At 42.3% G+C, this 13,488-nt stretch overlaps 2 protein-coding genes across 2 annotated transcripts in view; one reads left to right on the top strand and one right to left on the bottom strand.

The window, feature by feature from the left end:
• Positions 1-385, bottom strand: part of znf644a (zinc finger protein 644a) — a 5,122-nt gene extending 4,737 nt beyond the window's left edge. Inside the window, exon 1 of the mRNA XM_062481498.1 lies at positions 355-385. Within this exon, the coding sequence (XP_062337482.1) occupies positions 355-385 (31 nt within the window). The remainder of the gene's footprint in view (positions 1-354) is intronic.
• A 1,835-nt stretch (positions 386-2,220) lies between these two features.
• hfm1 (helicase for meiosis 1) lies at positions 2,221-13,326 on the top strand. The gene is made up of 39 exons (XM_062480838.1): positions 2,221-2,291; positions 2,488-2,597; positions 2,712-2,946; positions 3,096-3,373; positions 3,766-3,807; positions 3,905-3,975; positions 4,062-4,194; positions 4,303-4,454; positions 4,549-4,626; positions 4,929-5,084; positions 5,200-5,400; positions 5,506-5,594; positions 5,768-5,811; positions 5,900-6,001; positions 6,253-6,398; positions 6,487-6,581; positions 6,715-6,848; positions 6,984-7,031; positions 7,124-7,204; positions 7,313-7,404; positions 7,545-7,651; positions 7,787-7,834; positions 7,927-8,024; positions 8,147-8,281; positions 8,422-8,507; positions 8,604-8,687; positions 8,818-8,975; positions 9,069-9,172; positions 9,319-9,534; positions 9,673-9,750; positions 9,878-10,002; positions 10,116-10,198; positions 10,362-10,444; positions 11,644-11,733; positions 11,927-12,166; positions 12,307-12,379; positions 12,488-12,575; positions 12,662-12,813; positions 12,921-13,326. The coding sequence occupies exons 1-39, from the start codon at positions 2,221-2,223 to the stop codon at positions 12,982-12,984; spliced, it is 4,470 nt and encodes a 1,489-aa protein (XP_062336822.1). The 3' UTR covers positions 12,985-13,326.
• The last annotated feature ends 162 nt before the right edge of the window (positions 13,327-13,488 follow it).

Raw genomic sequence — 13,488 nt, 5'->3', positions numbered from 1 at the left:
TGACCCACTTGGTACAATTCATGGAATCCCAACCTCTGCGTTCAAAAGAACGGCAAGCTAGTAAGGGTTTTTGTAGAGCCCAAGTAAGCAAAGGTGCTCCAGCTAGCTGAAGGCGAAGCTGGCTAGCTTTTTCTCGGTAATCATGATGATGTGTTGTTAGATGCTTGCAGTAGATGGCTAGCTAACGATAGTCTTTTTATGTTCAATACTAAAAACAATACCATAAAAACATCAGCTATGCCTCGGCAATAAATATACATGACTACATTGTAGAATAATATAGTCAACATCACCTCTGTACGATGTAAATACAGTCAATGTGCACTTTAACCGCTACATTAAATTATTTCTCACTTTCGTCTTCCATCCATTGCACAGTCGCCATTTTCCTCAGTGGTCTGTGCGGACTAAACCATTGATAAGAGAGGGTACACGAACAACAATACTGCCAAATTCCAATTAAACGTTTAGATTTACAAACCTCCCTTACAATAAAAATTCCACAGTCTCCAAACTGTTTGGTACAATGTTGTCTTTTATTACATGAGCAGCAACTGATGTCGCATTTATTGATGCCCTAGTAAAACTTTGCCCCCCAAAGAAAAATATCGTTTTATCCAACTAGGTGGTATGAAATATCCCGAGTTAATTACAATCTATTTAGTTAGAAGGTATTAGATTTGGGTTAATAATAAATCCCAATTGTTGATAAAACTCGTAATAATGGTGGATTAAAATGGCGCGCCCAATAATGGTATTGACATTTTCCGTTTTCACTCTGGTAAACCACCATTGTCCACAAACACATAATTGCAAGATCAGTGCCAGTGACAAAGAATTGTTAAATTGTAACGTTTGAATATAGCCTAATCCAGATTTCATTATTAATTTTTTGGGTGCATATAAGAGGATCAATCAAAACAATCTATAATGAATATGCTACTTTAATTATTACTTTCCAATGGGTAGCTCAAGTAGCCTACAACCTTATATTTCTCTCTCTCAAATCAATCAATAAAATACAAATGAGTTCTGTGGTTGCAAAAATATTTTACAAATGGCATACCGGGAGCTAATTCATGTCAGATGAATGTTACAGTTGAATGAAAGAATGAACTAAAATCTAACGTTTATTTCCATAGATTATAAAATGGATATCAGACATCCACTGATAATTTACACCTTATGTTCCCTTATCTTGTTATTTTGTCTCTGGTTTAGTAAGTGGCCTAGGCCTACTGGACGTTCGACCAGCCCACCTGACAGCATCACCAGTAATGTATCGGCCTAGGTAGATAAAGGTAGGCCTAGGTAGATAAAGAGGTCAAATACTAAAGAGCGGTCAGTACCCAAAAGCCTCGTGGTTTTAAAATGATTATAGTTTAATACATGAACTTCCATCAGCAAAATACGTGTTTAACCCTTGTGTTCTCCTCGGGTCGTTCTGACCCATCAGTCATTGTGACCCACCGTCGTATTGCGACAACTTTACCGCATACAAAAACAAAGTGAAGCATTTTCTTTTAACCGTCGGGCTGTCTCAGACCCCCCACATTGCGAAGGTTAGAAGAAAATTATTTTTATTTGTTTTTGTATTGGGTAAAATTGGGTAAACACAATGATGGTTCGTTATGAACCTTTGGGTCATGTGACCCGAAGGCAGCACGAGGGTTAACATAGGCTACTACATGTGGCCATATAGGACAGATGCGCGGTCAAAGATCAGTAGTCTCGTGCCCACTCCCTCAATAATTAAAATACCAGTTTGCCTGTCCGTGGCTGTTCTATCTAGCTAACCAGTTACTTTTTTGAAAGGGAATTTAGAAACGCTAATCCATGTACAGAAGTAAGTACAATATCTGCCAGATAGTAGGCCATCAATAGAGCGTATAAGTGTGCTAAAGGACTGCATTTAATTGATACTTGACAATGAGTGCTAGCAAGCTAGTGGCTAGCACAACCGTCTGTACTAGCACATTTTGTACTAGAACTAATGACTCACCGATTACGTGTGGCACCACTATCAGTTTAAGCAGTACTGTTAATAAGTTAGTTATATGAACAGAATAGAGTGCATGGCTGCATGAACGAATGATATCCAACCAGGCATACCAACAATGACTATCAAATTATATCAAGGCAACAATTCACATGGATATTTAGATTCCTCCCTCTCTCCTCATATGGATCACATGACCATAACATATTTGACCTAAGGAGATGTTGGACCCTGAAGACTGCAGCCTGTCCTTAGAAAGCCTTTTCTTTGAAGGGCCAGTTGTGCACAAAGTGTGAGTATAAAACTAGGAACATATCTGAGACTTGGCAGCTCTCGGAGGAATAGTGGTCTCCGGGGTTGGGACAGCTTCCCACATTAGTCCCCACAGGATCTTGACTTGGCATTCAGGAACTAATATAGTGGTATGAACTTGACATATAATAGAGATATAATATCTATTCAACCTGTCACTTTCCAATTGTCTTTAGAAAGCCACTTTGTCAAGAGGTAAGGCATTGGCAGTTGGAACCCCCTCCCTCCAACTCCCAGATTCCATCGACTCAGGACATTCAGAGAGAGGCAGAGAGTTTATCATACAGTAAGTTCAAGCATCATGAGGTGTGTCTCAGCACAATCGGTCCCAGCAATAGGATCAATTAGATTCTGTTTCATAAATCACTACACACACACTCTCCTTTCACCTCTAACACAGGTTTCTCTCAGAAGTCTAAGAAATTTCTCCCACCACTGAAAAGAGTAGAAGGCAGTGACAAATTCACCATCAGAAATACACATTTTCCAAACATTGATGATGGCAAAGAGCCTGGGGAGGAAGACAGGTATAGCCCCTGGGAGGTCGAAGCTAAGAGTTACAGAGGTAGCAGTGAAACCCCACAGGATTCCTGTCATGTGCTGGAGACGAGAAGTTTCCCCCCTCTAAGGAGAAGGTAAGTGGACCAATTATGAGTGTCTTGACTGCAGCCTGCTTATAAAGAAAGTTAATCATGTACAGATTTTTTTTAAGAGAAAAATATAATCAATATTTGATTATAGAATTAATTATCAACATTTTCTATCTCTCCCTGTATGATGACAGTTTGTTCAAACCCCCAAGCGGGCAGGTATCGAACAGCGAAGAAACAGACGTGAGCAGCGACCACAGAAGCCAGCCAAGGCCCAGAGAACAAACTTTCCTTCACCACCAGGTTGCCATGGCGACAGAGCTTCAGCCGGTGAGCCAGTCAGCTGCTGTCCCTAGGCCCCTCCCAGGTCTGGGCCCGCCTGCAGCGGGAGGTCCCCCACAGCCGATGCAGGAAAAGGGGACAAAGAAGGCTCATGTTCTACCCATGACACCCCAGCCCCTCCACATTCAAGGTGCAGTTCAGATAGACTGATTGCTTGTCTGCATTTTTAAATGGATGCCAAATAGCCAAATAGATTAAGGTGTAAAGAAGGGAAATTCGGAAATAAAAAAACATGAATGCTCCCTTAAAAAGACGGCATATCTTTTTTCACTGTGTTTCCATCAATTTGCTGTGCATTATGATGACAAATATGATGAGGGATAGAAATATAGAAACGTGATCAAATGGAAATTATTTAATGTCTAAATTATATGCATGCTGGATTGATGAAAATAATACTTTACGTGGCACTGCAATGATGGAAGATGACCACTGGATGGTGTTTTTAAAGCCTTGATGGGTTGGCCTGTCAAGGCCTATGGATTAAAGACTTTGTTTCTGCAATTTATCCTCTGTTGTTAGGTAGTTCTGGGGCTGGAGTGCTCCGTCCAGTGTCTGAAATCCGTATCCTTTACTTCAAAGAATGAGAGCATACATGTTTAAACCTGTGTGATGCATAAAAAGCAAATGTATTTGGAATGTTTCCTCAGCCCAACCACAGCTGCAAAGTTCAGATCTGTTTTCAAGGAGTTCCCTTTTTTCAACTATGTCCAGTCTAAAGCCCTGGATGATGTAAGCATGAATAATTAATGATGGGCATTGCTGGTTCCTCCTATCAGAATACATACATGATAATACACACATCTAACTGTTTACAGGTCCTTTACACAAGTAAGAACTTTGTGGCTTGTGCCCCAACTGGCTCTGGTAAAACAGTGCTGTTTGAGCTAGCCATCACCCGATTACTGATGGAGACCTCAGAGCCCTGGAGAAATGTCAAAGCTGTATACAGTAAGCACTCTGTCTCCATCTTGAAAATCAATGACAAATGGTCATTTGGTGATGGTAATGGATAACAAGACACAAGAGCTTAATAATGCAGTCTTACATACTTCTCAGTGGCCCCCATCAAAGCTTTGTGCAGCCAGCGGTATGAAGATTGGAAACAGAAGTTTGGACCTCTGGGGCTTAGCTGCAAGGAGTTGACAGGAGACACAGAAATCGATGACTTCTTTGAGATTCAGGATGCCCACATCATTATGACTACACCAGTGAGGGAAATATTGTGGTGATATTGTTGAGCACCGTGTTAGCATGTAATTTAACATGCCATGGTTGTGAAGTATTTGACGCTATTTTTCCAAGGAAAAATGGGACAGCATGACCAGGAAGTGGAGGGATAACTGCCTGTTGCAGTTGGTCCGACTCTTTCTGATTGATGAGGTCAGCTCCACACTCGGCCTGTTTAATGGTCCCTCAGAAATGGCAACTGCACAGTAATGATGTGTTAATACTAGTTTCTTCCGGGGGCATCCCCCCTAGAGGGTTGGGGGTTCGCCGTATCGTTCTCACCTTTTTTACACCTGACCTGTTTGCATGCCTGTTATTGACAAGACTTAATAACTTAAGGCCTTATCACAAGCACCTGGATCGAAAAGTGGAAAGGTGTTACTGACAGTTTCATATGTGATCGGTTTTATAGATATATCTTTCATTCATCCTTATTTGATACATTCTGCTCTCAGGTCCATGTGGTGAAGGACAAGACTCGTGGAGCCACACTGGAGGTGGTGGTGAGTAGGATGAAAACAGTCCACGCCTACAGGATCTCTGAGAACCCCCAGGCAGACCTCTCGATGAGGTTCGTGGCCGTCTCTGCCACCATTCCCAACATCGCAGACGTAAGTAAATGGCCAGAAGACAACAACACGAAGGGTTGTTAAGTGCACCAGTCACGCTGGAATGTTGGATTGATTTTTCTTTCTTGGTTCGTCTTGTGTAATTGTGTGTGTGCAGATAGCTGACTGGCTCTGTGACTCTGGAGGCCCTGCTACCTGTCTGGAGATGGACGAGAGCCACCGGCCGGTCAAACTGAGGAAGGTGGTGCTGGGCTTTCCCTGCAGCAGCAACCAGACAGAGTTCAAGTTTGACCTGTCGCTCAACTACAAGATGGCCAACATCATTCAGACCTACTCAGACCATAAGCCTTCTCTTGTGGTGGGAACCCCTCTCTCCCCGGTTTCTTACTCCACTACGGCAAGGTATTCATTTCAGTTCAGTAAGTGTGACTGTGGTTGACGTTGCTTCCTTGTATTCCTACAGTTTTGCTCCACCAGGAAGGGAGTTCAGCAGTCGGCCACTGTCCTGGCCAAGGATGCCAGATTCATCATGAGCATCGAGCATAAGCAGAGGTGTGAACCATTCCTAGTTATTCGGTACCTGGTGTTGTTTATCTGGCAAAACCAGGAAACAGGCATACATTAACCATAATAACCATACAGGAACCAGGAACCAGCCAGGCATACATAACTTCATACTTCTTGTCAGTCACACTGAACCAGAGTTGCTGGTAATCTTGTTTCAGGTTGACAAAGTATGCAAACTCCATCCAAGATTCTAAACTCAGAGGTGGGTAGAGATTCATGTTGTGAATGTCCAAGGAGGATCCTCACAGGCGAGAAGGCTTTTAGTAACCATCTGTGTTGAACCTGTCCAGATCTGGTGCTGGTGGGCGTTGGTTACCACCATGCCGGAGTTGATATGTCAGACAGGAAGTGCATTGAAGAGGCCTTCACCATGGGAGACCTGCCTGTACTGTGTGAGCATTACACCCTCTGACACCTGCTACACCACGTCATAGCTGTTCTCATTTAGATACAAGCATCAAGATAAAAACAGACACAGACAGTCTGTGTTAAAACAGTTATCCAGTCTTTAGTATGTAATATAATTGAATGGGAAAATATGAAATAAAATCTATTACCAGATGTGTGTATTCTTTGGGAAGGTTTGTGATGGGGAGATATCCCTAAATGGCAAAAATGGTGGTAACCGATTGTTGTGTTTCAGTCACCACCAGCACACTTGCTATGGGCGTGAACTTGCCCGCCCACTTGGTGGTGGTCAAGTCTACCATGCATTACATCGGGGGCTCCTGCGAGGAGTACAGCGAGGCCGACATGCTGCAGATGATTGGTCGAGCCGGCCGGCCGCAGGTACACAGAAGAAGGTGACATCGCAGCCAGTCTACACAGGATCAGCACCAGCAACTATTTTGTTTTGAAATACTTGCTGTGTTTCTAGTTTGATTCCTCGGCAACTGCAGTGATCATGACCAAGTCCCAAACCAAAGACAAGTACATGCAGTTCATGAATGGGGCAGAGATCATAGAGAGCAGGTATGGACTAACTTGCACGGTCTTGCTCTTAGACCATACATATTATTGTTATTATTATTATTATTATATATACCGGTATATATTATTATTTCTCTTCAATACTCGGCATCCCAAATGTTGTTGTCCTACCTAGCTTGCATGGTCACCTGGTGGAGCACCTGAATGCTGAGATCGTCCTCCACACCATCTCTGACGTCCATATGGCCCTGGACTGGATTCGCTCCACCTTCCTCTACATCCGAGCCCTGAAGAACCCCAAACACTACGGTAAGGGGTGCAACCAGGACACAGCCTCTCTTCTCAAAACTCTGGTTTCTTCTTCTTGGAAAAAAGACAAAGTTCATGTTGAACAATGCCTCACGGAGAGACAAAGAAAACAGCTTCTCATGATGCTTTTTGCAGGGTTTTCCAGTGATCTGGACAGACGTGGAATTGAAGCCAAATTGCAAGGTAGGCTGTCAATGTTTTCCTGGAAGTCTGCAGACTTCTTGTAAAAAGTCCTCAATAACTAAGTGAGTGCCTCTCTTTTTACTCGTCCTCAGAGCTCTGTTTGAAGAACCTCAACTCGCTGGCGTCCATAGACCTGGTCACCATGGATGAAGATGTCAACATCAAAGCTACAGGTGAGCCATTCTTGTTGAATTGTCCATCATTTCAAGTTTCGTTGTATATTTCAGTCAAGACTAGATGCGTCGGCGACCTTGGAATCTCATGTTTCTTGTCCTCCTCAGAGGGAGGCAGGCTGATGGCGAGATACTGTGTAGCCTTCGACACCATGAAGGAGTTCAGCAAAGTGTCTGGAACAGAGACCTTACCTGAGATGGTAGGAATTGCTTTAGATTACTTCGCTTTTGTTGTTAGTCAGGTCATTTATTGGCATGAATATGTAAACTTGATGAAGATTCATAGAGAATTGAGATTATCATTCGGGAATACTCAAATCAAAGCTGGTGTTTCACCCAGATTGAACTGCTGGCAAGGGGCAAAGAGTTCTCTGATGTGCAGCTGAGAGTTAATGAGAAGAGAACTCTGAACACTCTAAACAAGGACAAGAACAGGATCACCATCAGGTCAGAGTAGAACATGTTCTAGAATGAGTGAACAGGTCAGGTCAGAAGTAGGTACTATACAAGAGCAACAGGAATAATGTTTTATTTTAATTTTATTTGGGTTCCACAACTAAAAGTGTATGTTTTATTTAACAGGTATTCCATGGAAGGAAAAATCAAAAACAACGAAATGAAAGTGAACTGGTATGTCAAGCTTGGGTGATTGTAGTGCTTATTCAAGCAAGCAGGGAGTTCCAGTTATAGTTGACAGTTGTGTGTCACTCTCTTCTCTTCAGCTTGATTCAGGCTCAGCTGAGCTCCATCCCTATCCAGGAGTTTGGGCTCACCCAGGATACAGCAAAAATCTTCAGAAATGGAGTCAGAATCAGCAAATGTATGTATTTACTTTTGTTTGAGTGTGATGGAAATATAGCAGTGAGACTTAATAATAAGTAGAACAAGTTCAAATAAGGCTTTTTAGTCATAAATGGTTACTGTTGTTTTGACCTTCACTAGGTTTGGCAGAGTTCCTAAACCAGCGCTCCAAGACCGGCTTCTCTGCTCTTCTCAGCGCCCTGATCCTGGCCAAGTGTTTCAGGGCTAAGCTGTGGGAGAACTCACCCTACGTTTCAAAGCAACTGGAGAAAATAGGTTCAGTGTTAACATCAGCAGTAAATGCTTATGTGTTAATGCTCATATTGTTTTCTTTACCTTATGTTGTTTATTTTACCTAAAAGATCCATTTTCAAATCTAAAGTTTGTGTAATAGTACACTTTCATCTTTGTTCCAGGATTGACCCTCTCGACTGCCCTGGTGAATGCTGGCCTCACCACCTTCAACAAGATCGAGCAAACCAACGCCAGAGAACTGGAGCTGGTGAGATCTCACCACTGATATGTTACAGTATGGATGACTGAACTGATCTATTTCCAGCAGTTTCACAGCACTGATTAAGTACATTGGTATTGCCAGATTGTCAACAGACATCCTCCATTTGGCAACCAAATCAGAGAGTCCATCATCGGTCTCCCCAAGTATGAAGCTAGTTTGGAGCAGGTATAATGCATGGTGAAAATTCTGTCACATTACTTCCTTGCACTACATTTACAATCCAAAGAAAATCTATACAATTTAGTAGGTTTTAGTTTGATTCGACAGAAGATTCTTCGATGATTTTCTGTCCTAGCTTCCGAGATACAGCGTTGCCACTGCCGAGATCGTGGTGACGGTCAACCTGAAGAACCGTGAGGATCTTCTGTCTAAGAGGACAGCTCCCGACCACCACTATGTCACCCTGCTGATTGGGGACTGTGACAACAACGTGGTCTTCCTGCAAAAACTCTCGTAAGACATGGTGTCCCTTCATGGCCTGATGTATCCACAGACACACACGTACATCACATAAACCCCCCCCCCCCCTTCTCTCTCTTTCATCAGAGACTCGATGCTGTTGAAATCTGGCAGTTGGTCCAAGAAGATAGAGGTCGCAAAAGCTTCAAAAGGAGATGAGATCAGTGTGAATCTGATCAGCTCAGAATACGGTAGGGCAGATAGAATCTGGACATCAACACGACGTCTTTACTGTTTTACATCAACGCCCGCAACCCATACTTTTTCAGACTAATAAAACATTCTACCATGTTTCCATCATTGCCCTATTTCAGCTATGCCATGCTCTGTCTTATAGTGGGACTGGACATTCAGCAGAAGTTCAGTGCCTTCTATTCTGGAGCAAAGAGGTTCGGAGCTGAACCTATGGAGCCCCCTCCACCTGGGATGCAGAGAGCCCTGACCAGCCATCAGAGAGCCCAGGGCTCAGGGCCCAGAGCCCAGCCCCCAGCTCCACAGGCTGGGGCGGCTGCACAGGGGAGGAATGCCACATCCATATGTGAGACAGAAAAGGGTAGGTCTGTTGCCCTACGTTAATGTAAAAACAGATATGGATTATATCTTGAAACTATTATTGACATTGATCCATGAAAATAGCCAGGCTTTTTACTGCAGTAAATGTGTGTTTGATTTGTGTCTTGCTTTAACATAGGCCTCTCAGAACCAGATCCTGGCAAAAGGCAGTGCAACCACTTTTGCAAAAACAAGGATCTGTGTGGCCATGACTGCTGTGAGTGCTGCCACTCAAACAGATTTCCACATCCAGTGGTCTGACAGAATCATGGAGAAATGATATTTGACTCATTGTATGGTTCTGATGTTGTTCTATATTCTCTGGACGGGGCTGTGTTTCCTAGGCAAAGTTGGAGTGCCCAGGGTTATGAAGAGGCCTGTGAACCCTGGGTCGAGTTTCTCCACCTACCTTAGAGACTTGAAGAATAGGAGCGATGCGCTGGCTGAGACTCCTGTCAAGCGCCTCAAGGTCAAGGAAATGTGAACTCTTTCCGTTACTATGATTCTGATCACTCGTGTGAACTACTCTTGTTAACTAAAACTGGGAAAAGCATTCTTTTTTTTACCTTCTCTGATATTTAGATGAGAACGTGTGGTGACAGTGAGTCTGTGAATATGCAGCGGTTCTCATATAAACCCAAGCCGACCCTACCTAGTGTCAGCAGGTAAAGAATCTCCTCCTGTTGCAAAACACAACTGAAGATGTACGGATACCAACTCTGACTCCATACAACCACTGACCATAAACCGTTTCTTGATGAAATTGACAAATTACATTAATTATTGCAGTTAAAAGGAGTGATTCGCTTACCTGTATTTGTTTTGAAGGTACCACAGTGCTCAGAGTGTAGAATCAGCAGAGGAGTTTGCTACAACTCAAGAACTGGCATATCAGGAAAGCTTTGACAATGGTAAAAAATGCAGAACTACTAACACACAATTAATGCATTTTCGTCATTGTTAATGGTGATTTTAGCAATTGATATGGTTTCACCTTCTGATTTTGCAAGGCTGCCAGTCAAATACAACCAAACACAACAGATCATATATTTGGTGTCACAAGTGGACGCTGTGCCGCAGAGCAAATTTCAATGTTCATTTAACAACAGGAGTGTTTATATAGGGAGTGGACCTACACTACCGGTCAAAAGTTTTAGAACACCCCCTTTTTTTACATTTTCATTGACATTTAAGCAGTTCAAGTCCAGTGAATAACCTGAAATGGTACAAAGGTAAGCGGTAAACTGCCAGAGGTATAAAAAAAATGTTTAGGTTTTCAATTAACAAAGGAAGACAGACAGACCATTATAACCCTTAAAAGTGTAGGTCTTTACTTTAGATAGAAATTGCCAAGAAAGCCAAGGTGTCAGTGAGTACAGTTTCCTACACCATCAAAAGGCACCTGGAAACTGGAAGAAACTGACAGGAAGAGGGCTGGCAGGCCCAAAGCCACAACAGAATCAGAAGACAAGTTTCTGAAAGTCAACAGCATGTGTGATAGGTGGCCCACAGGACAACAGTTTCAAGCACAAGTTGATGGTTGAAAGTGATGGTTTGGGGGCTCTTTTTCTGGATCCAGAGTCGGCAACTTCCACAGAGTGAGTGGCACCCTGAACCAAAACTGCTACCACAGCATTTTGCAGCATTTCAACCATCAACTGAGACTTGCTTACTTCGACCAGTGTTAAGCTGTGCTTGAAGCTGTTGTCCTGTGAGCCGCCTATCACACATGCTGTTGACTTTCAGAAACTTGTCTTCTGATTCTGTTGTGGCTTTGGGTCTGCCAGACCTCTTCCTGTCAGAGTTTCCTCCAGTTGCCAGGTGCAATTTCTATCTAAAGTAAAGAGAGTAAAAAAGGTTATAATGTCTGTCTGTCTTCCTTTGTTAATTGAAAAACCTAAACAATTTGTTTTAACTTTGTGCAGTTTACTGCTTACCTTTGTACCATTTCAGGTTATTCACTGGACTTGAACTGCTTACATTTCAATACAAATTGAAAAAATGGGGGTGTTCGAAAACCTTTGACTGGTAGTGTATATAGACACTCAACAAGTAAAATAAACACTCCTGGTGTTAAAAAATACACTTGGAAATGTTCGGAATCCTGCAGAGTATGGTGACTACCTAGAAGATATCTATGAGACCATGGGTGTAGAGAAGGAGGCGGTTCCAGCTATCCAAACCCCTGCCCTGTCACAAAGTATGGCTGCCGGCTCACAACACACTGACAGAACCAGAAAGCATTATGTAGCACTCCTGGCTAATCAAACAGTGTGTGAATGGTTACAATACATGTCATGTTAACATGGCATTCAACTACTTTTTATCGCAACAGCTTACTTATGTGATAGGAAATGTATCAACCAGGCCTAACCGTGTGTTCTTTTCTTCAGGTGTCCCTGTGTGGAGTGAACCAGCTGACCACACTGAGAACAGAGGTTACGCTGAGAGTCCCAGCACTGGTTCTGGCAACGACAGCAGCTTCTTCTCGTCACTGCACACCCCGAACGTGAACTTTGACCTGGGAGATGAATGGGATGACTGGGATGACTTTGACGAGGAGAACTTGGTACATGCTAGTGAGATGCCCTGCACTGCCAAAACACTGGCAGTGGACCGCAGCAAGTCAATAGGTAGATACTCAGTCAAAAGGTATTTTCAAGTTATGAATTATAACAGTAAAAGGAAGTAAAAATGAATCTGAATCGACTCTCATCCCTTTTGCCTGATTGATCACTACATACAGTTATAGTAACACCGTTTTTGTCTTCAGGCTACTCAACACCACTTCCTCCCATTCAAGCACAACTGAAACCACGCTTCACTATGACTAGTACCCCAGTAAGGTGAGGCCAAGCTACAGACATGTGTCACAGTCACAAGGACTACAATCTTTTTGATACTACATATAACTTGTGAGTCTGCATAAGACATGTAGTATGCTTGTGTTTCAGGCCAGTTGTTATTCCAGAGATGTCAGTAACCCCTCCTCCAGTCAGACCACACCACCAGGCATCCGCACCGTGGAATCACCATGACAAGGTAACTGTGACAACTTACAATGTCAGACTGTGTCTTTGTTAGTCCTACCAGAAACACCAAAACCTGTTATTTCCGACCTTATACAGAAAGCCTTCAGTGAAACAACAGTAAATGCACCAACTCTGCCGTTTTCCAAACCGAGTGACATAGAAACAGTCTCCTCAGGAGGAAGGTTTGATTTCTTCTCCAAGAAGACTGACATTATCCCTAACAATAAAAATGTGACTGGAAATACCAGGTAGAGACACATATAAAACAGATCAAACACATCATTAGAAACATTATTTATTCTACATGTGTTGAACATTATAAAAGATAACGATTCTATTTATTCTTCATTTAAAGGACTCAAGTAGAAGACAACAGAGAAGTAGAGGCCTTCCTTGGAATCTTTGATGGAATCTTTTAGTTGTGTCTAAGGATGTCAGTTTGTTCACTGTTTTTTGTATTATGTTTTTTGTTGGTATTGTGTTATGGTGTTGTGTGGTATGGTTTTCATATATTGCTGACTATTTAATGCTTGTTATACTGCTTTTTATGGATATTTATGCTGGACATTTTCAAATGCATGGATTCTGCTGTTGATTCAACAATATATTTATCTGTTATATATTTTTTTTGAAAATATTATATATCATAACAACTGTCCGTGTCAAAAATTACTTTCCAAGGAACTTCATTGATGAGTATGTACAGTAAACGACAGGCATTCGCCAGATGCACTCATACGACAGATGAATAAAATATGACGCTAAACCTTGTTAATATATCATTCTTTCAATTCCTACAAGACTGCTCCCTATACTGTATAGCCTAAACGTTAGTTTATTGTCGTAAGAGAGAGTTTGTACGTTTAAAGATCTAATTTCGCGTTTACGTTTAATGTTTTAAGCATAACCTTTCTTACAGTTGT

This window comes from Osmerus eperlanus, chromosome 16 (assembly GCF_963692335.1).
Source record: "Osmerus eperlanus chromosome 16, fOsmEpe2.1, whole genome shotgun sequence".
In the NCBI taxonomy this organism is placed as follows: Eukaryota; Metazoa; Chordata; class Actinopteri; order Osmeriformes; family Osmeridae; genus Osmerus; species Osmerus eperlanus.
Note: the sequence above shows the minus strand (reverse complement) of the source record. Positions and strands in the feature narration are given on the sequence as shown.